The sequence below is a fragment of the Danio rerio genome, chromosome 10 (assembly GCF_052040795.2).
Source record: "Danio rerio strain M-AB ecotype USA chromosome 10, GRCz13ab, whole genome shotgun sequence".
Lineage (NCBI taxonomy): Eukaryota > Metazoa > Chordata > Actinopteri > Cypriniformes > Danionidae > Danio > Danio rerio.
Window position 1 is genome coordinate 12139244 of NC_141030.1, and position 23971 is coordinate 12163214.

Here is a 23971-nt window from a genome sequence, read left to right on the forward strand (position 1 = left end):
TTTATAAAAAAATATTTGAAAATATCACCACCCGCATCTAATAACTCTTGTACATTTGATTGATGTATAAGCCAAGGCTAAATAGGCAATAGAAGCATGGCAACACTGTCAGTGCACACAAAACAAGCCACTGAAAAGACTGTAATTTAGTTTTAGTAAGTCACTTTGACAGTTCACCCAAAAATGTACTCAACCTTGGCTTGATCCAAAAATGTTTGAGTTCCATTATTCTGTCGAACACAATTTAAAATATTTTGAACAATGCTTACATTGCAACCCAGCCTCGTTTTGAATACGTACCCCTATATACATTTCTGAAGAGCACCAAATACCACAGTTATAGGCCGCTGTGTATGCCTTTTTGAGAGAAAAGGAATGACGTGATCAACAAAATGTAGCCATGCGCACTTCTGGCCAAATAATTCACGATTTCCAGAATTATATATAGGTCTACCTTTTTAGAGTAAGCTAATGTTGAGCCATTGACTACCATACTATTTGTTTTTCCTACTTTTAAACTAGAGGACAGTTTTTTCAGCTTTCATCAAAATATTTTCTTTTGTGTTCAACAGAAGAAAAAAAGTTTCACCACTTGAGGGTAAAAAAAAATCAATAAATGTTTTTGGGATAACTATCCCTTTAAATGTGTTTTACTCTTGTGAAAAATGGGTACATTATTATACTATCCAAACAAATATTATAACAATTTTATCTTATGTTCCTATGTAGATTCTAGAGATAGCAGAGAAATACATGAGAAAGATTGCTGAAGTGAGAAAATGAGTTATATAAGTTATATTAAGTTATAATTAATAAGTTATATTTGCAATTACTTAGCCCCTATTAAGTGTAATGTAAAAACATTCAGTCATGCTAATAAACTTGTTTTACTGGGTCATTGTAATAGTTCATTTCTAAATTTTTAGAGCTTCTAGAGGTAGCAAAATAATACATGACAGTGAATGATGTAGAAAGTAGAAAAGAGAAACGTTGAAGCTACTGTGGTCTTGAATCGCCACGGCTAAGCCTTAATGGCGGGTGTTGTTTTGCTAAGCCGAGGGTGCCGTTGGTCTGCCGTGACCCTAAGAGGGCAACATTTTGACCTAGGATCAGGGCGATGCCTCTGGGGTGTTGAAGTGGAGATGGAGGTGGGGAAAGAGGAGGAGGGCAGCGAGGAAGCAGAGCAGATGCCAGGGCAATTAAAGGGACCCGGGGAATGTGACGAATGCGGTCAATCTGTCAAACCACCCCTGGAGTCACAATATTACTTCTAAGATATACGGTTGAGCCCTGGAGGAGGCTGCTTTTAGATAAGACCAGGATTCGACACTGCCTGGAGACCATTTAAGGGGAGAAAGCACAACCTGTTTGTTTGTTTTCTGCTTGTGTTTTAAAATGTACTAGGTCTTATTTTATCATGCTGTTCAGTTGTTATGTATTAGAAAATATAATTATCATGTTTGTTATTAAGAAATGTAAACCTTGATCATTCAGTTTAGTTTAATTTAATTTAATTTATTTCAAATGAAGGCGATACAGTGGCGCAGTAGGTAGTGCTGTCGCCTCACAGCAAAAAGGTCGCTGGTTCAATCCTTGGCTCACTTGGCGTTTCTGTGTGGCGTTCTCCCTGCGTACACATGTGTTTCCTCCGGGTGCTCTGGTTTCCCTCACAGTCCAAAGACATGCGGTACAGGTGAATTGGGTAGGCTAAATTGTCCGTAGTGTGTGTGTGTTGATGTTTCCCAGAGATGGGTTCCCAGAAGGGCAACTGATGCGTAAAAATATGCTTGATTCATTAAGTTGGCGGTTCATTCCGCTGTGGCGACCCCGGATAAATAAAAGGACTAAGCCGACAAGAAAATGAATGTTTAAAGTTAAATTAAATTTTATTTTATTTTATTTTATTTTATTTTATTTTATTTTATTTTATTTTATTTTATTTTATTTTATTTTATTTTATTTTATTTTATTTTATTATTCATTTACTTTTGGGCTTAGTCCCTTTATTAATCTGGGGTCGCCACAGCAGAATAAACCGCCAAATTATCCAGCACTTTTATTTTATCTAATTTTCATGTTTTCCCCCATTATATATACACTTCCATCCTACAACAGAAGTAGAAATGTTTAGAGGTTTTGTGGAAATTTATAACCTAAAAATGTCTTATAAAAATGTTTTATGTTGCACAACATGCCATTTATAAAACATCAATTAAAGCTTGTGTAAAAATATGAATTTCTAAAAAAATATTAACATGATATTTTTTTCAAACCTCATGTAAAAATATTTTAATTACTTTTTAAATTACTAATAATTAATTACATTACTAAATTTGTTTATATTTTCATTCACTTTCATATTTTGGACTTTTACATTGAAGCTTTCTTGTTCTTTACATAAAAAATTTAAATCATAATCATTGTTAAAAAAAATCTATTAATTGCATTTTAATCCATTTAAAAAAATAATTATACATCGAAACAAAATAAATAAATTTACATTTAAAAAAATAATTAAATTAAATTAAATTAAATTAAATTAAATTAAATTAAATTAAATTAAATTAAATTAAATTCTGATAAAACGAGGATTCCACTCTGCCTGCAGAGAAAAAATGTGAGCGTTTGCCTTATCTACACTTCTTTAAACATTTTAGTTCTTATTTTATATTGTTTGTCTCTGTTACATATTGTATAGTCTCATTTCTTTTTTGGCTTGCCCAGGGGAGGGGTAAACACCTCTGTCCCGCAGCAGACAGAAGTGGGAATGTTTGGAAATGAAACAAGAGAAAGCAGCGTCTGTAGAGTCAGGCAGGCGTTGAGACATATTTGAGCTCAACCTAAGCCAATGCACCAAACAGCTCTATGAAGACAGCCTTTCTCAAAATAGGAAAATGGAGCATTTGTCATTCAGTGGTGTGAGTTTAAATTAAAGAACCTTGAAATGCATTTCAGGTACTCACCAAGGGTACCGCAGGGTTTGTTCTTGTAGGTGCAGATGTCATACCTAAAAGAAAAGGACAATGAACGTGTGGTTATTATATGTGTGATATAACCTTGAAGAATAGTATTTAACAAATACTACTTGGTACTTGATGCAGATGTCTATTTAGGAGGTCTATTTTAATTAAAGTCTGAGTCAAATAAAAATTTTCAGTGTTTATTTTGATAGCAAACATTGTTTTTTAGGTGAACAATTAATCTGTTATTCCATTGATTTTTGTTGTTGTTGTTGTTTTGGTAATCATCAAAGTCTGCCCATTTGTTTCTGCATTTGAAGTGCCATACCTTCTCTGATGCTGTCAGTTTGTCAGTCAGAATATTTCTAACCACACCCCTCTACAAGGAAACCATGCACAAAAAGAAAGCCACGCCCCTTCATACTATTATGTTTTAGTTAGAAGTACATTAACATACTGAAATAAATGTCCATACTGTCTTTACAAATAATGTCTAAAATATTGACTGGCATAATGGTCTGGTTTGTGTGGGGCAGAAACCCTTGCTGAAGCACACGAGTCTTCATCACTGATTAGCTACACACGATCACACGTGACGCAGAAACCCTTGATCAGTTCTTAGTGCGTTTTGCACGGGTTACTAGGCTAGACAAAGCACTTGCAGGAGACACACTCTTTTCCTCTCCATATGCACAAGACATCTTCTTATAAGGTCAACTTCTTATATTTAAAAAAAAAATGATAATATGTTGAAAAGAGCAAAATTTAAGAGAAACTAAAACAGTCACAGAGAATAAAAACTGTACAAACCATAGAGAGGTTGATTTTTCTAAAATGGACCCCATTTACAAGACACGTGTTATGACGCGTTTAAAATCCTTAAATTCTTGAAAATCTGAAATATTTAGATAAAAAAAAAAGTCTGAGCATTTATATGCATTTATGATTGTATTATATCATCTTTGCATCTAATTCCAAAAAAAAAAAAACTAATTACAGCTTATGCAAGGTGTAAATTTGACGTTTTTCTCTCCTCTGGCTGCCGTCCTCAGTCTCACAAAATTTTCCCCCTTTTTCTGAAAGTCTTGATAACACCATTGTGGAGTTTTTATTTTTTTATTTTCACAAATAGAATTGTAAAAAAATCATTTGTTGTATTTTCCTAGTCACTGCGCTCTAAGTTTACCCATCTATGACAACTACCGCTACTGAGAAACCCAGAAATGTAAAAAGAATCTATAAGAGAATTAAAAATGACATTTAAAGTGAAATAACAAAAACACAGGGAGAGAGAGAGGAAAAACGCTTTGCCATGTTGACCAACAAAGAGCTGCTTGGTTGAAAACTGACTTCACCGTGAGATGTGAACCCTCCTGTATCAATACACAAAATACAATAGGCAATGCTCTTTACTTTTGCTTCTGAATATTTGCAGAAGTTTCACTAATGCACTGTACCTAATGCAAATAAATTCTAAATCTATTACTCTGATTTAAGCATCCACCCTGACTTACTGTCTGCTCATGCTACCTGATTGTTGTTTAGTTTACTTTGTAACCCAAACCCTTTTTTTTCCCCCAATGGGGCCTGTCGTCAGTCGGCGGACATTTTCAATGGCAGGCCTACATGAAAGAATGCCAAATATTTTCTTATTCCCCGAATGGGGCATTTAACACCTCCTGAATAATATCACAAGCAGTTTGGGCTGCTGAGTGTGGCTAGCGGCATGCAGCCAAGCTTTGTTTGACATTGTCTTCAGCACAGAGGAAAGACGCAGTGCCTGATCTGAATCACATTAAACTAGATTTGTGTTTTGCGTCAGGGGCGGCAGTGCAGACGTTATACACGTATCCAGTCAGACTGGTAGTTGGAAAGTTCCTATCGGCCTGCTATTCTGGTGTCGATCTGAAGATATCCATGCACTCTGTTTACTGTGGCAGCTGAAAAGGGTCAAAAGAGCCAAAAAGATCTTTGAATCTGGAAAATCATACTGGAATATTGCAGCCAGAAAATAAATAATCAAAACAAGGGTTTCTTTGTGCTCCTTTGCAGAGTTTATAACCATGTAAGACGCTGCTTATACAATTTATACAAATGTAAAAAAAAATGCAAACTCATTGTGAGATCAAGCTCATGTAAAGTCAATTCAAATCTCTGCAGAAAATATTAGTGTGAGTGCCTGCACATCTTATGAGTAGGGGCCAGGGAGTTGCTACACAATTACTGGATGGATGGATGGATGGATGGATGGATGGATGGATGGATGGATGGATGGATGGATGGATGGATGGATGGATGGATCGATGGATCGATGGATCGATGATTTGATGGGGGGATAGATAGAAAAACAAGGGGGTGGTAGGGGGTGTGGGCAGGTAGGTAGGTACGTGGATGGATAAATGGATGATACACAGACAGACAGACAGACAGACAGACAGACAGACAGAGAGACAGACAGACAGACAGACAGAGAGACAGACAGATAGATAGATAGATAGATAGATAGATAGATAGATAGATAGATAGATAGATAGATAGATAGATAGATAGATAGATAGATAGATAGATAGATAGATAGATAGATAGATAGATAGATAGATAGATACTGTGTTGGTGTTTAATATGGCACACATTCACACAAAATGTAGACTTATGTCACTCCAATTCCTATTTTTCTGGCTTATACTCTACTCTGAATTAGGAGTTAATCCTCTTCCCGAAAATGGAGTTGCTATAACCAAAGTGGTTCCCAAAAATCCTTATTGTAAAAAGATTGAAGAAAAAGCCATTTAAAATATTACAAAACGTAATAGGAAAAAATAAGCATCTCCTCTAAAATTTCTTAGTTTTACAAATTCACTCAACTAAAGGCCAAAATTTTAAATAATAACCTTTACTATACAATGTTGACATTCGTTTGTATTTAAATGTCTCACTGTAATGTAGAGGTATGAGTTTAAAATACATTTCTGAGGTGGTCAAGAATTTGTCACAAATACAGGTAATTAGTTTAACATTTACTAAGCTGAAAAACTTAAAGCTGTGTTAAAAATATTCTTTAAAATAGTGCCTCAGCGATTGCAACTATAGCATAATATCAGACTGCTAAAGCTTTTGTACTATAACCAGTACATTATTAATAACTTTAAGCCTAAGCAAAACAGCATATTAAACATCAACAAATTAAATAGAAATCCAAATAAGTGTATGACCGACCCACTGTTCTACTGGATGTCTAACTGATTTATACACTGTACGGATAATTTAATAATAATAAAAAATGAATGGCATACACAAAGAATAACGAACAAGGTCTCTGCCTTAAAGAGAGGCTTTTAATGTATTAAAAAACCAAGGAGGATGCAAATTCAATTTGAGTTGCTCCCTCGTCATCCCATGACTCTCAAACCCAGCAGCATTAGGTACTGTCTCATGAACTTGTGTCGAGAAGCTGACCTCATTTGGACATCTATTTATTTTGATTTAGTTGCTTTAATTTCCCCCAGCTCTCTCAATGGATCGGGTTCCAAACAAGCAATATTGCATCCCCCGTCAAGGCTGTGGCCAAAAGTCTAGAGCTGGAAAAACAGCGCTGAAGAGGTCAGAATGAACCGTCCGTCAGGATGAAGAGGCTTCATCACACGCTCTGTCTCCTGCTAATGATTCTTCCTCGTGTACCTGCAGAGATGCTGCAGAGAATGTGGCAAACGTCATCATTCAAAGCTGCTGTCTAAATGTTTACAACTCTGATCCTCCCAATGAGAGACGGATAACCACAGGAAATGCTCCAGATGACCTCTGCTAAACTCAAAACAGTAGTATCGCAAATATATGCACATACAATAATGAGAGTCATGCCATTTTTCTCTTGTGAAAGTTCAATTTTGGTAGCTTATGAAAAATACATACATTTTTTAATTTTTTTTAAAAACTATTTTTGCATCTATTTTAATTTGAGAAACTACTGATACAGTTTTAGCTATTTTGTTTTAACTGTTTAAAGAGTTCACTCTTAGCTGATGATTGATTAAAGCATGTTTGGCATGCTGTCCTGGGAAAGAGCCCTGAGCTCATGAGATCCTCAAGCCCGGCACTTCCTCCCGTTGTAGGGCGAGAGGAGAGTTTGAGCTTAGGTAGGACTCGAGAATTCCGCTGCTTGTTAAGGCGAATAGGAAAAAAGGAACTACTGTGGATAGATATACTACTGATTAAGTGCTCTTCTATAGTGTCAATTTGGTTTGATCAATTTACTTATGTCACATGTTTTGCCTGCGGAAGGGGGGAAAAACCTCGCGAGCACTGGGAGAACATGTAAACTCCCCACAGAAATGTCGACTTGGCAAGGTAAAGACTGCCATTTCGGCCTTTGTCAAGGGAAAATCGGGAGGAGTATGGGGTGGAAGGGGGGATTCTTCAACACAAAGATGGCTAAGGTAAGACGTTGCTATTTATAGTGAGTTAGGCTTCATCTGATTGGTGGATCATACATTAGCTAATGCGAGACTGGCTGTACTCAATCATAATCATGAGCTCCTCTCAAAATTAGTTTATAAAATAAACTTCACTTAGTTTAGTTTGATATTGTTTTAGCAATTAAATCAACTACAACAACTGGTACTTGTGCAAACAATGGGAACAATTTTAGCAAATTTTCAAAACTACAAAGTAAATTTTCACTAACAAATTAGACTAAAATTTTTGCAACAGTTGTACTACAATTTTGAATAATATATAATTAATTTTTTTTCTTGCTGGCTTAGTCCCTTTTATTAATCTGGGGTAGCCACAGCGGAATGAACCGCCAACTTATCCCGCACATTTTTACGCAGAGGATGCCCTTCCTGCCGCAACCCATCTCTGGGAAACATCCACACACACACACACACACACACACACACACACACACACACACACACACACACACACACACACACACACACACACACGCACACACACGCACACACACACACACATTATGGACAATTTAGCCTACCGAATTCACCTGTACTGCATGTCTTTGGACTGTGGGGAAAACCGGGGCACTCGGAGGAAACCCACGCAAACGCAGGGAGAACATGCAATCTCCACACAGAAACGTCAACCGAGCCGAGGTTGACGAGCCACAACAGCACTACCTACTGCGCCATTGCTTCTCTCCTAGAATATATAATATTTACTCAAATTGTAATAGTTTACATTATTAAAACTGAAATACGGTTTTGAAGATTAAAATGATTTACACTGTTGCACTCATTAATAAAGTTTACTACACAGGATATGGTTGTTCACAGAAGTTAATCAATAAAGATACTAAAATTGTGATGGTTAAAATTAATTAACATGTTAAGGATTTTAAACGGACAATGTGGAGGCAAAGAACCATCCAATGTGTAGCAGAGGAATTAAAATCTTTAAACACACTGTATGCTATTGATTATCGTGTTTAGTCATTTCCCAAGATTTAGAGAGTTAAACCTAGTATTGTTCTTCTCAGCACAATATTTGGCAAAATTTTCATGAGATATGTCATTAGCTTTCACCTGTAAATCAGTCACAGTCAGAGAGAGGGAGTCGGCTCAAGAGAGGGATCATGTGCGTGTAAAAACAGATATAGCTTGTACACTGTTAAAAATTGTCCCATTAAAAAACGGTAAAATACTGGCAGCTGCAGTTGCCACCAATGTACTGTTATTTTACAGTATGTTGCTGTAAAAATACATGGACTACATTGATTTACATAATACTCAAGTGAACTCATTTTGTTCACTGAAAGCAACTGCCTCAAATTGGTCAACTGCTGAATGAGTTTATGAAGTAATGTGCTGTACATGCTTAGAAGTATACTTATAACGATAACTTATTTTAGTTAATTAGAAAAGTTTGGTTTAACTCTAATGTCTTATATTTCACAACAGCACACATACATGTAAATCTGGAACTACCAAAGAGATTCTGACTGCATTAGCAACTAAACAGCCGCTATCTTTAAATAGAGAAACATGCAGAATAACATCAGCCGTTCATTGTTCATCTTTAACTCATACACTGGCTCTACTCTCCTCCACAACGGTGACACACAGAAGAAATTAGCTTCAGGTTTTACAGTAAAATACTGTTTTTTTTTTTTCCTTTATTTAACGGTAAACTACTGGCAGCTGTGGTTGCCAGAAATCTACTGTTTTTTTCTAGTCTACTTCCGTAGTTTAAATTAACAGTATATTACTGTTATAATACATTTTACACTGTGATTTTACCTCTCACACCTTTAACCCTTTAAACCCCAGAGCATATACTTCAGTTTTAATTGAAGTGTCCACACTACTGAGTGTTCAAGAAACGTGTAGCAAAGCTGAAGTAAATGAATTAATCAAACGACTAACTAAATTATGATTGAGGATTAACGATGAACAAATGAAGAAATACTGAAGGGAAAAAACAAGAACAGAACATACAAAACTACAACTTTAGTCACAGCTTTATAATGAAATAACCTGAAGGTCAACAGATGAATAAATAATTTAAATTATCAGCGGATGATTAAACAACTCTACAAACATCATCACCAGCTACACATATTACTGAAACATTTATTTTTGTATAACATCTACTAAAGTTCTTCTTGAGAAAAAGGGTAACATTTTACGTCACCATCATGGAGAACAGAGTTTGCTTTAGTTGGGCTCTTAGCCCTGACATCATTATCAATAATATATTTTGGCTGCTGCAATTGTTAAGAGCTTTGTTTAAAAAACTCTTTTGACTTGGCAAGCCAGCCAAAATCCTAAATAATACCTGGTAATGTTCATGTTGCTATTGAATGGCAGAATCTGTTCTAATTTAATGGAACATTATTTACTGCTCTTATTCAATGTTTATTCTATTGTTTCACATTATATGTGGCAATGATTTCTGGAAGTTTTTAAGAATATCTTGGTCAAAAACAGTTTGCTCTATAATGAAAGTTGCACTCAAACAGACATTAATAATCAGCATATGAACCTCAACTATGGTGACAAGTAACAAAATTAACAATTTAATTCACAAACAGGTAACTAAAAGTCTAAACATAAACAAAAGCAGAATAAAACGCAAATAAAGAAAACTGTAAGACCATTATACTACATTTATTCATGCCGCAATGCATGCTGGGAAATTTGTACTGTGCCACAACCAGCATGCATTGCAGTATGACACATTTTAATTGTTACCATTGTTGAGGTACAAGGTCTGATTCATGAGGTCTGAGTGTGTGTTTTTCTTAACTGAACTGTGTTTGTATGCTATTTCTTAACTGTAAAGTAGTTACATATGTATCTTTAATGTTTCCACTTATTAATTAAACTATTATCTGCAACTAAGCATAAAATCTATTGCTTGAGACCCTTCATCCAGATTGATACCTAAACATTTATCAGAATTAATTTCAGACAAATAGATTAATCTATCTATTTACTTACATTATTGCTATAATAAAAGTGTTTTGTAATCTCTGTTTTACAGCAGAAAGTCTAATTAAATAAGCTCAAGGGTGAAGACACCAACTAAACCAGCCCCTCACTCCATTACGGTGACACAAAAAACACCTAAATTTCTGTTGGATCTCAATGTGAATAGTATGGAAGTCAAATTAGTCAGTAATTAGTGTTTCTGCTGTTGTTTGTGGAGTTGTTTAATGATCCTCTGCTGAGATTGAAGGTGTTTTATTTTACTTGATTTTATTTAATGCTGTAACTGACGTCATTGTTTGTGTTTCTTTCCTTCAGTACTTGTAATTATTAACAGCAGGTGTTCATCAGTGTCTGAATTCTCTCATTAATGTTCATTAAAACTGTCAGGTGAACTATATTGGTGAACTAGTTGATGGAATAGTGAACAAGGGCACAAAGTGTGATTTAAACACAGACTTCAAAAACGTTTAATCTGAACTCTGTTAGCTCACAGTTTTCTTCAGTTGGTTACCCTAGTAGCAAAGAACTCTGGCCCAGATTTGGCATAAAGCTGGCACAGCAGGCATTCATCCGGCACTGGCATACAGCATGTGGGCCAAACATGGCCCGGGTTTGGCAGAGGTGGCACCGTCTTTAAGGCGGCACACAAGATTTGGGCCAGATGAAAAATGTAGTATTTGGCCCAGATTTTAAAATTTGATAAGTGGGCCATGTGAGTTTGGCCAGTCTTGACCCACATTTAAAATACACTAAAATCATTTTTGAGTAAAGAAAAAAAATTCTACCAATCAGGTCACTTTGAGAAAAAGCATGCCCATAGTGTGCCTAAAGCGCATCACTCCATGGGTTTATCAATTTCATTGCAATCGTGACACACCAACCGATCTGGCCCAGTTCAGGCCCAGTTATGATTTATTAACTTGGCTGAGACTTGGCCCAGATATGGTCCGTGTTTGGCCCTTGTCTGGAAGCCAGATTTGGTTCAGTCATGTACCGTAATTCACTGCGGCATGTGGGCCAAGCAAAACCTGATTGTGTGGGCCAGAGCTGGGCCAGAGAAATTTTGCTATGTGGGTACTTTCTCGAAAACAAAATGTTACCCAGAATGCACTGTTTTTAACAGAGTATTACTGTTTTAGTGAAAAAACATTATGTTACTGTGGAATCTGACCGTTTTTTAACAGCAATTTTTTACAGTGTAGTAACATGTGTTAGCTACCTCTTTGCAAACATTTTTGAGCTTCCTGATGAAGCACACATCAGTGTCTTCAAGATCACACAAGGCTCCAACAACAAAGAGTGAGTTACTATGGTTGCTACTAATTAGGGGTGTAATGGTATATTTATTTGTCACAAACCGTCATGGTCAACCCCGGCTCATGCTGAAAACGTACCCCTATATACATTTCTGAAGAATACATTTCATTTTTGCAGGTTTTGTTGGTTTAAATCCCTCAGAGGTCGTTTTGTTTGCTTTCTGAGATCTCAAATTTTTTTTGCCATTCTTAGTGCCATTCGCACCTGCTGTTCTCATGTGAATGAACCAGAGGCCGCTGTCAACTGACTAATTGACTGACTGACTGACTAATCATCTGACCAACCCTGCTTCTTTCCTAAAACCAATGAATAGTGTTTTCAAAAGCACTGATTGACCCGCCCACCCACTTCCCTAAACCCAACCGACAGATTCAAAAAGTGATCAAGAAAAATAGACGTTTTCAGATTTTACCACATTCTCAACCTGTTATTTACTTGTTCAAGAGTTCACACTTAGATATTGCTTGACGTTATTAGCAGGTTTGGCATGCTGTCCTGAGCTCGAAGATAATTGAGCCCAGGGCTCCCGCCTGGTCAATAAGCAAATAAGGGGTAGGTAGGTCTCGAGACCTCCCCCTAATAAGGGGAAGGAAAAGGAGGAGATGAGGTGGATAAGGTAGTAAGGCGAATTTGGTCTATTAATTGTCAGCTTTAATCAACCTGATTGGAGTATTGGTGATTCTGGATGAGAGACCAGTCGCAAACAATTATATCACGTGCTCAACTCGAAATTGGTTTGTAAAACTTAATTAAATTTTTTATGGAATCGTTCTTCACCAGACTCGAACCCCGTTGTAGTGGTCAACTCCTCTCTGTGTCTCAAGTCCACTGACATACATGGTGAGCTACTGGACGAACTGGTAACATTTGGAAAGCCGTCCATACGGAGGTAAGCTGGTAAGCGCAAAAAGAAACGACATCATACCATCCCGTATTATTTGTTTTAAAGACGAAATGCAGCTATGCGTACTTCTGGTTACATAGTTTGTGATCTCCAGAAATGTATATACTGTAGGGCTACGTTTTCAGAATGAGCATATGTTGGTCATGGTAGAGGGGTCATGGTTCAGTTCATGTCCCTTAGTCCCTTTATTAATCTGGGGTCACCACAGCAGAATAAACCACCAACTTATCCAGCCTATGTTTTACACAGCGTATGCCCTTATAGCTGCGACCCATCACTGGGAAACACTCATACACTCTCATTTACACACAAACCATGCGGACATTTTTTTTGGATGTATGTCTTTGGACTTTGGGAGAAACCGGAGCACACGGAGGAAACCCACACATAAATGCCAACTGACCCAGCTGAGGCTCGACCAGACAACCTTCTTGCTGTAAGGCGACAGCACTACCTACTGCGCTACCAGCATCATGTGCTCTGTTGAAGAATACAGATGTAAGTCCAGATGGGCTAATCACTGGAGTGAAAAGACCACAACAGTGCTCATCTTAAGAGCCATACACAAAGACATTACTGGGTCAGAAAATGTGAGATGCAGTGCACAGAATGGTTGAGCCATGTTGTTGTTGTCATGCCAGCTTGTTAAACAAAAGCTTGCAAGGCTTGTCCTGCCTTCGAGTTCTTCGGATTGGTCCACTGCTTTGAACTGATAGTGATGAGCACCACTAGGTGTAAAAGTTGAAACTGTTTTATCTTGACACAGCATGAAAAGAATTTGGTGCTCATGTATAACACTTAAGGCTGATTTATACTTCTGCGTATGCTACGGCGTTGACGCATAGCCTTTCGTTGTGGCCGTCGGCGTCACTGTTGTGCACCTCTCAAAAAATGTAACTACATGTCGCAACAACGCGTAGCGCAAGCTCTGTGATTGGTCAGCTTGGTAGCGCTGATGAGTCTGGGCGGGACCGAGAGCCATGCGAATGGCGCTAGCCCAATGCAGTGATTTTTTACAAGTGTGGAGTCCCTTGAAGGAGCTCCGGATGGAAAGTTTTGTTTTATGTTTACCTCATAATTAAAGTTGTTGCACGTCCGCCGGTTCCTGCCTCAAAATGAGCGAGTTTGAGCCACTTGTTCATAAAGGAAGTGTTCAGGAAAAGCAAAACATCTGCGAAGAAACTCGACACAGAGGAGCATTAACACCTCACTGCCAACTAGCGTTTCGGAAGTGTAATGCAGACTAACCGTACGTTCACACCAAAAGCGGCGAGAGCCGCCAAGTTTGCTCTGGCCGCCCTGGCGACAATGCTGACTGCTTTCAGCTCCGGCGGCGAGAGCGTCAAAACTCGCTACATTGATCTCGTATTTAAAGGAGTCGTTGCAGCATATCAGTTCCATTCCTGCATAAAACATGTTTCTAGTGTGAAAATGTTGCGCACTTTTTATCAAATTCATATAACAATGGAAGATCAAGTTGAGTCTGGTGTGGCTTTGCTCTATTTATCCAATATGTGTCCATATGTCTGAAATATCCTGAAGCAGCTAATGTTATACTGTTTTGTACTTTCACGTCGCGTGAGATTCACGCTTTTTAAAGATAAATATATATAACATTAATGCACATCAGTAACTCGGCAGTAACGTATTTAATGCATGTTCCTGTAAGAAACATTGTAAATAATTGGAAATCCGGTGACCGCATTCATCTAACCCTTGGGAACAAATGTGGTCGGAACCAAAGTTCACAGGTCTGTGTTCTCTGAACTCCTATCAAGCGATGGACGTCTTCATTCTGATTGCTTGCCGCCGAACCGCGTCATAGCTCATTACCATAAAGTTGACTTGATTTCAACTCTCCTCGATGCCCACGATGGAAAAGACGCACCGCGCTGCTCCTCACCACGTATCGCCACCCGCTCTCATTGAAAATGAATGACTTCCAGCTACTTTGACGCTCTCGCCGCTTTCGGTGTGAACGTACGGTAACAGAGACAGCGCGCAGAAGTATAAAGGCTGATTTATACTTCTGCGTCAAATGCCGGCGTATGCTACGGCGCTGACGCATAGCTCTTCGCCGTGGCCGTCGGCGTCACTGACGTGCACCTCTCAAAAAATGTAACTACACATCGAAACGACGCGTAGTGCAAGCTCTGTGATTGGTCGGCTTGGTAGCGCTGATGAGTTTGGGCGGGACCGGGAGCCGCGTGAAAGGTGCGAGCCTGATGGAGCGATTATTTGCAAGTGTGGAGTCCCGTGAAGGAGCTCCGGATGGAAAGTTTTGTTTTGTGTTTATCTCACGTCCGCCGGTTTCTGCCTCAAAATGAGCGAGTTTGAGCCACTTGTACGTCCCGGAAGTGTTCAGGAAAAGCAAAACAGCAATGAAGAAACTCGACATAGAGTAACATTTACACCTCACTGCCAACTAGCGGTTCGGTAGTGTTAATGCAGACCAACAGAGACAGCGTGCAGAAGTATAAATGCACAGCTACGTGCGTTGTATATGCCATGAGTTACGCCGGTCACTTGACGCAGAAGTATAAACCAGGCTTACATGCACAGCTACGCGCGTTGCATGCGCCGTGGGTTACGCCGGTCACTTGAAGCAGAAGTATAAATCAAGCTTTAAAAATACACAGGTGTATAATGGTCACACACGGCCGTCAACTGCATTAATATGCTGTTGTACCAAACCCTTATCGGACCATGAACCTAAAATCATGCTATGTACCAAACCTTTACTTCAGTGTATCGTTACACTCAATGTTTGAGGGAAGCGCATTTATTTCAAACTGTGATCAAAACTGACTAGAACTACCTGTGCATTATATGATTTTATAGCACACACTCCAGCCAGTCAGAATCAAGATTTTCAACATAACATGGAACAATAAATTTTAGATAATCAAAAAAGTCCTAGTAGTTGCAACAATTACGATAATTTACATAGTGATATCTTATTTTTATAGTCATTTTATAGTAAACTATTTTACAATTTTTAATAAATAGCTTTTGAAATATTTTACATCAAAGTTTTTAGTCAAGAACATGTTCTTACTTTTCCCAGAGATGGGAATTCCCTGAAAGGGCATCCGCTGCCTAAAAATGGGCTGGATAAGTTGGCGGTTCATTCCGCTGTGGCAACCCCGGATTAATAAAGGGACTAAGTCGACAAGAAAACAAAATAATCAATGAATGAATATTTTTATTCTGTCATCACTATGACAGCTTTATTGAATTAGTGCTTCAAGAATGTTACGATTTTCTTCAAACATAAACAAATAACCACAATGGGCTTAAGACATTATATTGTGTCATACACCAGTGAGTTTGTTTTAACAGGCTTTTGAGGAAACATCAGTCTGATCATTGAGCTCTCCTCTGGGCTATCATTAGTCATACATGAAATCACTGCACATAAATGTCTCAGAATTAAGCCCTGCTAGTATAAATGGCCATAAAATGTGATCGCTGCAGGGGCTCCTTCCTCCTGGAGTACTCATTTGTAAGCCAACAGCACAAAGCTAATCAGCTTATTAGACTTCACATAAACAAAGCTTCGTTAATGCTGCAGAAATCAGATTTGCGTTTCACATCTAATCTAGAGTATACTTTCACTACGCATTTCACTGCGGCTAAATTGTCAGTTCATTGTTTAGTGCTCATTTCAGTAATTTAATGCCATTCAACAACCAAATTTGTTCCTGAAAAAGGCAGGTGACAACAACATTCTATGCAGTTTGATTCAAACTGATCTCTACAAGCTATTAGATTAAATTAGATTCAACTTTATTGTCATTACACATGCACAAGTACAAGGCAACGAAATGCAGTTTAGGTCTAACCAGCAGTGCAATAGCAGCAAGAGCAAGAAACAGGTATAAGTTATAAAGTGCAGTTACAGAAAAACTATGGTGATATTTACAAATGGATGTACTATGAACATTATGTACAGGTTGGATTAGCTATGAACAGAGATTTAAAATAAATGAATATATGTACAGATTGCTATTAATAATCAGAAGTGTGCAGATAGATAAACATAATCACAAATGTAAATGCACAGTGGGTGTGTACATAATTACAAATGTCCATGTGCAGTGGGTATGTACAGTTCAAATAAATGAATCATTGCAATGTATTGCAATAAATATATGCAAATTTTAAATGTGCAAATGTTAAAAAGTGCAGTGATTATGAGGAGTATAAGTTAGAGGAGAGTGGGGGGTGTATTATGGGGGCAAAAGAGTCAGTGGGGGGCAGAGTTCAGAAGGAAATTAGCTGCTCCTCAGTCTGCTGGATTTTGTCAGAGGGAGCCTGAAGCGCCTGCCGGAAGGCAGTAGAGAAAACAGTCTGTGAGCAGGGTGAGAGGGATTCTTAAAGGTTCAGGACACCCCGGAGAACTTTTTTTTATATTAACAGATGTGTGTGTGTTGAGCATCAGTTAAGACAATGTTAGCACCTGTCAGCTTTAATTGTGGGGAAAACTGGATAATTTTGAGCTTTTGTCAGCTAATTTTAGCTTCTGGGTTTAAAATAATTTTGGGGCGGGATCAAAATCGGCGACGTAGCACAGTACTGCAAGTGCAATGATGATGCGTCGGTTTCTCATTATTATTCATAGCGGAGTTTTCTTATCCTATGAGAAGAGCCGGCTGCTTAATTATTCATGAGACCTGCCAGACCTGCCAGTGTCAAGCCCGAGCTGAGAGACACGGAAACCACGGCACAGTATTTTCGATCACAGTATAAGCGATCTTGTCAGGGCTGATCATACAGCAAAGCTGTGTGCGTGCTGCTAGTATTTTTGTCGGGAGAGCAGCACGAGAATTAGAGAATGGCGGACACTGTCTTTTATCAGGACTTCGTTCACATTCAGACACATCGCCGTGCTGCTGTGTTTGCCTAAATCCTCCAGATTACCAGCTGGGTTAATGGTTAAAATAGACAGGTTAGGAGACCTGCTGCACTGAGTCTGCTGGATACGGGGATTGAGGGAGAAGTCCTCATTTATAGTGTTTACATGAACACACATCTTTATAATGATATAAATTGTGGTTGTCTGTATATGAAATTACGAATAACAAATGTAGCAGGGATATAAATCACTGTTCATTTCTTTGCATTTTAACTTTGTAAACTATAAACTCATGCGTCTCCTCATGGTTTGTGTCTCATTTTGTGAGCTAACTGACAACAACAGTTGTTCGCTCACGTTCTCCCCTGCTGGCTACGCCCACTCCTGCCCGATGCTCGCGGAGCTCCATGCCCATTAATCATGCATCTTTTGAAAAAATTCTGAAGTAGACTTTAACCGAAAGTGGGGGGTGTCATGGCCCTTTAAGAATACTGCGTGCTCGGCGCAGGCAGCGTTTCTTCTAGATATCCTCTATGGCTGGCAGTGTGGTCCCTGTGATGCGTTGGGCAGTTTTCATCACCCACTGCAGTGCCTTACGCTCAGCAACAGAGCAGCTTCCATACCAGACTGTGACGCAGTTGGTCAGGATGCTTTTTATTGTGCAGTGGTAGAAGTTCACCAAGACAGCTAATGAAAGCTGATTCTTCTTAAGTTGCCCTAGGTAGAACAGGTGCTGGTGAGCCTTCTTGACCAGGCTGGAGGTGTTGGTGGTCCAGGAAAGGTCCTTAGAGATGTGGGTCCCTAGGAAATTGAAGGATGAAACAGGTTCAATGGCCATCCCATTAATGTGGATGGAATCATGTGAACCTGTTCGTCTCATCCTGAAGGAAAGCTCTTTGGTCTTGTTGGTGTTAAGGAGCAGATTATTGTCGGTGCACCAAATCGCCAGATGCTGCATCCCCTATCTGTAAGCAGTCTCATCATTGTTGCTAATTAGACCAATCACTGTGGTGTCATCTGCAAATTTGATGCTGGTGTTGGATCTGTTCACAGGCCAAGAGTAAGGGGCTCAGCACACAGCCCTGTGGTACACCAGTGTTGAGTGTGACAGTGATGGAACAGATGTGGCCTGATCCAACATTCTAAGGTCTGTTAGTCAGAAAGTCTAAAACCCAGATCCAGAGAGACGTATCGATATCCAGGTCTCTAAGTTTGATCATTAACCACTTAAACTCTGCTGCTATTTTGGATTTCCGCCTGGATTTTGCCTACCCAAATTTAAAAGCTTCCCAAATCCACATAAAGAGGTGTAAATACAAAAATTTGGTGTCATTTTAAAGAAAACCGTTTGAATTTTCATAAAACACTATTGAAAGTGTTTAAAATCACTGTATATGTCATCTGTGTTATAATAAACACTTTAAAAAAGAGGCGCTTTTTGTAAATGTTTTTACAAACTTAAATTTGAAAGTGTACCTTTTAGGTTCTGTGTGGTCTAGCGTGCATTAATTAATTTAGGTGGTTCCTGCACATGTCTGTAATCATAGGAAAAAAGAAAAATGTCTCTACCATAATATATGCAACAGTTATTGTATTCCAACTGATGAGAGGTGCTATACAAGCCACAGGGACCAATCCTTGTTTACATATTTCACTATTCTTTTGTTTGATCAAATATAATTCACTGTGTTTGGACCACATCAGACATATAAAAGGATTACTTATGCACATCACCTCAAAAACAGAGGAGAATGGCCCTGAAGGGCACAGCATAAGGTAAGAGATGACAGCTGTCTGTGCTGCCTGGGGCTGCTTATTGATCATGAATGTATTGTTTACATTTCTGCACCATGGAAACACCACAATTCATTCAACAACTGTTTGGCATATGAATATAATTCAGTAAAAAGAATGCTAGAACTATATGAGAACTTGTACATGTGTCATATAAAAAAATATGAAAATGAACCAATGTAAAATACCTAGCTAGGGTATCCAAAATACCGGGTACCGGTACCGGGTCCGCAGAGTTTAAGTGGTTTTAACAAGGGTATGACAGTGTTGAATGCTGAGCTAAAGTCAACAAACAGTAAAGGGCCTTTGTGGATTGAACAGTCTTTCAGATGTGCCAGGACCAACCGTTCGAAGCACTTTATGATGATGGGTGTGAGTGCTACAGGGACGTAGTCATCCAGGCATGTTGGGCTGAAGTGTTTTGGCACTGGCACAATAGAGGTGGTTTTAAAGCATGTTGGCAAAGCTGCTATAAGGGCCAGGTTAAAAATGTCTGTGAATACCCCAGCGAGCTGTTCTGCAAATGCTTTGAGGATGCACCCAGGAATACCGTCTGGTCCAGCAGCCTTTTGCACATTGATCCGGCTCAGTACTGTGTAGACTTCTGAGGAGGTGAGTGTCATAGGTGAGTGGTCGGTTGAGGAAGTGATCCTGGTGTAGGGTTCTTTATTGTCCCTTCAAAGCGGGCATAAAAGTCATAAAGCTTGTTTATTGATGATGTATTTAAATGTGTATTAGTCATCTAATTCTTTTGTGAATACATGCGGTGCATGAAATCACAGGATATATGTCTAGACTTATTAGTGTTGTCAGATTGTGCTAGAAAAAAAGCAATTAGAAACAAGTCTATAATAAACCCAACCACTCATCCTAGAATTAAATAAGCCAAATTATTACCATAATAATCGTACATTATTGTAACATGCACCTGTCTACTTTATTAGCAGCATAAACTAGACCAGTTAAGCCTAAAGATGATTAATGAGCATTGCTTATAATAAGTGGACATGCATTTTACAACACAATTACAATGCCATTTACCAAAACATGGGTTCCTCTGAATGTATGAATATTATATTATGTTATAATGCAAAACCTTACTTTCATTCATTCATTCATAAGTCCCTTTACTCATCAGGGGTCACAACAGCGAAATAAACCACCAACTTATCCAGTCATTGTGTTACTCAGCGGATGCCCTTCCAGCCGCAACCTACTACTGGGAAACACTCATACACTCTCACATGCACACACATACACTATGAACAATTTAGTTTATTTAATTCACCTACACCACATGTCTTCGGACTGTGAGGGAAACCGGAGCACCCGGAGGTAACCAACATAAACACGGGGGAAAATGCAAACTACGCACAGAAATGCGAACTGGTCCAGCGAGGACTCGAACCAGCAACCTTCTTGCTGTGAGGCAACAGTGCTAACCACTGAGCCACCATGTCGCCCTACATTTAAATTTCTGAATGCTAATAATTGTTTTTGTTTTTCTAGAAAGATCAAATAATATTTCTTCCAAATTTCAAACTAAAAACATAGTTCAGTAAGCTCTTAACCAAGTCACTTATTTAATAATTGAATATAACAAAACCCATCAGTTGATGAAATTTTCCATAAATTTAAACAGTTCTATAAACTTCTGTATTTTTTTACGGAAAAAATCTGGTAACCACAGCTGCTAGTATTTTTCTGTAAATTTAATGGATTTTTTTTAACTGAGTTATAAAATTTGTGAACATCACGACGCGGTTTCCTTGCCTTGGCTTTCCGTGTTAGGCCTGTGCTTTGTTTTGTTTGTTTGCGTTGCCTGCTGCCTCCCTGTTTTCACCATTTGCTTGTGTTTTGACCACGCCTCTGGATTCCCTGTATACATCTGTTTGCCCCTGTGTTGATCATTGCTTGCTTGACCATCCTGCTAATAAACCCTGCTTTTGGGTCCACACCTCTGTTGTCAGCGTCCCTTCACATTAGAACACCAGACCCAGAAATGGCTATATTTGAGTACTCTCGTTCTCTGCTGGACTATAATGTGTCCATACAAAGCACCATAATTTATGAAATGATTATTGCTAAGTGTCATTCTAAAACTGTGGAAATCAAATTTTATTCCTTAATTTGAGGCATAGTTAACTTATCTCTGCACATGGAAAGAGTCTGTTATGGAGTTATTGATAATATTGGTAAGTTTAACAGTATATGGCAACTATTTCTTGATCCCCTGGACCAATATAATGCGGATTCTGAGCAGCAGTGTAGTGCTTAATATGCTTACTACCACTATTGACTGCCTCTTTGTATTTTCATTGAAATCGTTTTTATGCCCTAGTTGTTTTTTTATAATAACTTAATTTTTTTTAATTATTGTTGTTACCATTAATTTATTTGTATTATCATGCTTATTTCATGTATTTTTTATTGTTGTTGTGTGTTTGATAATTATTGAAAAATATAAAACTGATAAAAACACTTGTTGAAAAAAAATCAACAGACTAAAACAGATTGGAAGCTACATATCAATTTCATTTGGACCAAGTTTGTAAACGTGGTTTTTCTGTTTGGACCATAAAAAAACTACATATATTTGAATTAGAGATGCCAAAAAAATCTGCGCGTCTGTATACACAGGTTCCACAGATCAACTTTTTTTTAACGTTTTTGGCTTCCAATACAACAGCCATCCACACTTTAACTTGAACAATTGTTCATTTTCCTGAGTAAAGCCTCAAACAATCAGAACAGATCTCATAAAACAATAGCTGTAGATCCAAAGAATACAATATGAACTTTTGCAGTCATTAATATTCCGCTGAAATATGAAATGTCAATTCCTCCACTAAATCTAAGAGAAGACAACACACAATGTCTTGTTTAAACAGGAAAATTCCCTGACGAAAGTTAGGAATAAGTCAGAATAAAAAGCATTTTAAGAGAAGATCCAGCAATGTTGGTTTGCCAGACTCAAAACAAGGCTGCCTGAAACTAGCAAGACAACAGTTGGTTGTTTACCACGCAGTTTATTTTGGCATATTCTTTAAAGAAATAAACTTTCTGCAGACTAGCGTAAAGACATTCTGTCCGTTTCAGTCAATTTGAAAAGTTGTTTGGTCTCAACGTGTTTAGCAAAAACACTAAAAAGTTCAACAAATTATATGTGTATAAACATAAATATCTAATAACCGCTGCCTCGCACCTGTCCAAACCACACAGTCATGCATCAGTGAGCACCAATTAACAATGACATTAATAACCAGTCTCAGTTGTAAATTACTCACCCAATACATGTTTCCAGTACAAACTGTCAAACTTGAATGCCAAAATGTCAACCAGCCCTAAAACAAGCCCAATTAAAGCTAAATTGAGGAAGTTAGTAAAACATGTAAAAATCACAGAGCTGTCCACCATGTAAAAGATTGATCACCCATTAACTAAACTACTGCTAGACATTTTTGGCTCCTGAATAAACATAATGAATTAGTGCAGGGACTTCAGAAGGGTGTGTACTCGACAAACATAAACTGACAAACTGGCCCTTACTGCATTATTTTACAGGTTGCTCTGAAGGCTTGCAGATACAATAGGGATACATTCACTGAAAGCCAAAAAAAATGCCTTATTGATATGACGGCAACATGAATCAAACTCTTCTAGACCTCAGAGCAGTGTCTGAGAGTCAAGCATATATTGTTGTCAATGAAAATGTTGTGGTCTGTAATTCTTTTAGCTTTTTGCTTTATGAAAATGGTATTAATTTTTTCATGTTTTTGTTGCATGTAATTTTACTGATATTGTACGTGTAATACTCTGTTTTTGATTTAAGGTTACCTTTTTTTTTTAGTTTGGCAGGGGGCAACAGATGAAAATTAGTCATTGTGGGAACTAAATCAAAGGGGGGGCTTATAGTTCTGACTTCAATATATATATATATATATATATATATATATATATATATATATATATATATATATATATATATATATATATATATATATATATATATATATAAATGCAATTAATGATCACCTGTTTACAATTCAGAATAAATTCTTTTTTAGGTGACAAAAAAATCACAAACATTCACAAACATTTTTATTACACATTATATGAAATATTAGGAAGCATAATAGGGGCGCTTAACATACAGGGGTAAAATTTGCAGGGGTGCAAATTCATCAGGGGTCAAAACAAAGATGAAAAAATAAAATAAAATAAACTAGCATGAAATTAGCTGCACTTTTAAGACCTAGAAAAGAAAGCTCATGTACTCAGTCAGTGTGTTTAAGAGCATAGCAGTTTTAATGTATCTGCAGCAAAATCACTCTAGTCTTTTTCTGATCTTCATCGGCCTAAGTTTCTAAGTTAACAGTATATGATTCTTTTATATGATTTGAAGGACATCATCATCTCTCTCCTGTGCTCTTATGTTTGTTTCTAATAGAGGACTTTACACAAGGCTGGTTTGGGGATAATGAATGTGTGCTTTGCAGAAATTTGTTAAATTTCTCTAAAGGTTTGACAAGTTTGTACCCTTGACAAAGACATTTTCGAAGAAGGGCTTTTTTTATTTTGTACTGTACTTACACTGAACTTTATCATTCAATTAAACAGCTTCAGGTAAATATTAGACACATTTCTGTTCTATATCTTTATTAAGTAAATGCTTTTGAATGAGAGCCAA

The 23971-nt window shown here is 37.8% G+C and overlaps 1 protein-coding gene across 7 annotated transcripts in view; it reads right to left on the minus strand.

Annotated features, from left to right (window-relative positions):
* Positions 1-23971, minus strand: part of adamts6 (ADAM metallopeptidase with thrombospondin type 1 motif, 6) — a 184262-nt gene that overhangs the window by 126258 nt on the left and 34033 nt on the right. For all 7 annotated transcript variants that reach the window (XR_015500852.1, XM_087270247.1, XM_087270249.1 and 4 more), the window contains one exon: positions 2964-3007. Coding sequence is in view for 4 of the 7 variants with exons in the window: in XM_087270247.1 (XP_087126373.1) it covers positions 2964-3007 (44 nt within the window). In the remaining 3 variants the exon portion in view is untranslated. The remainder of the gene's footprint in view (positions 1-2963; positions 3008-23971) is intronic.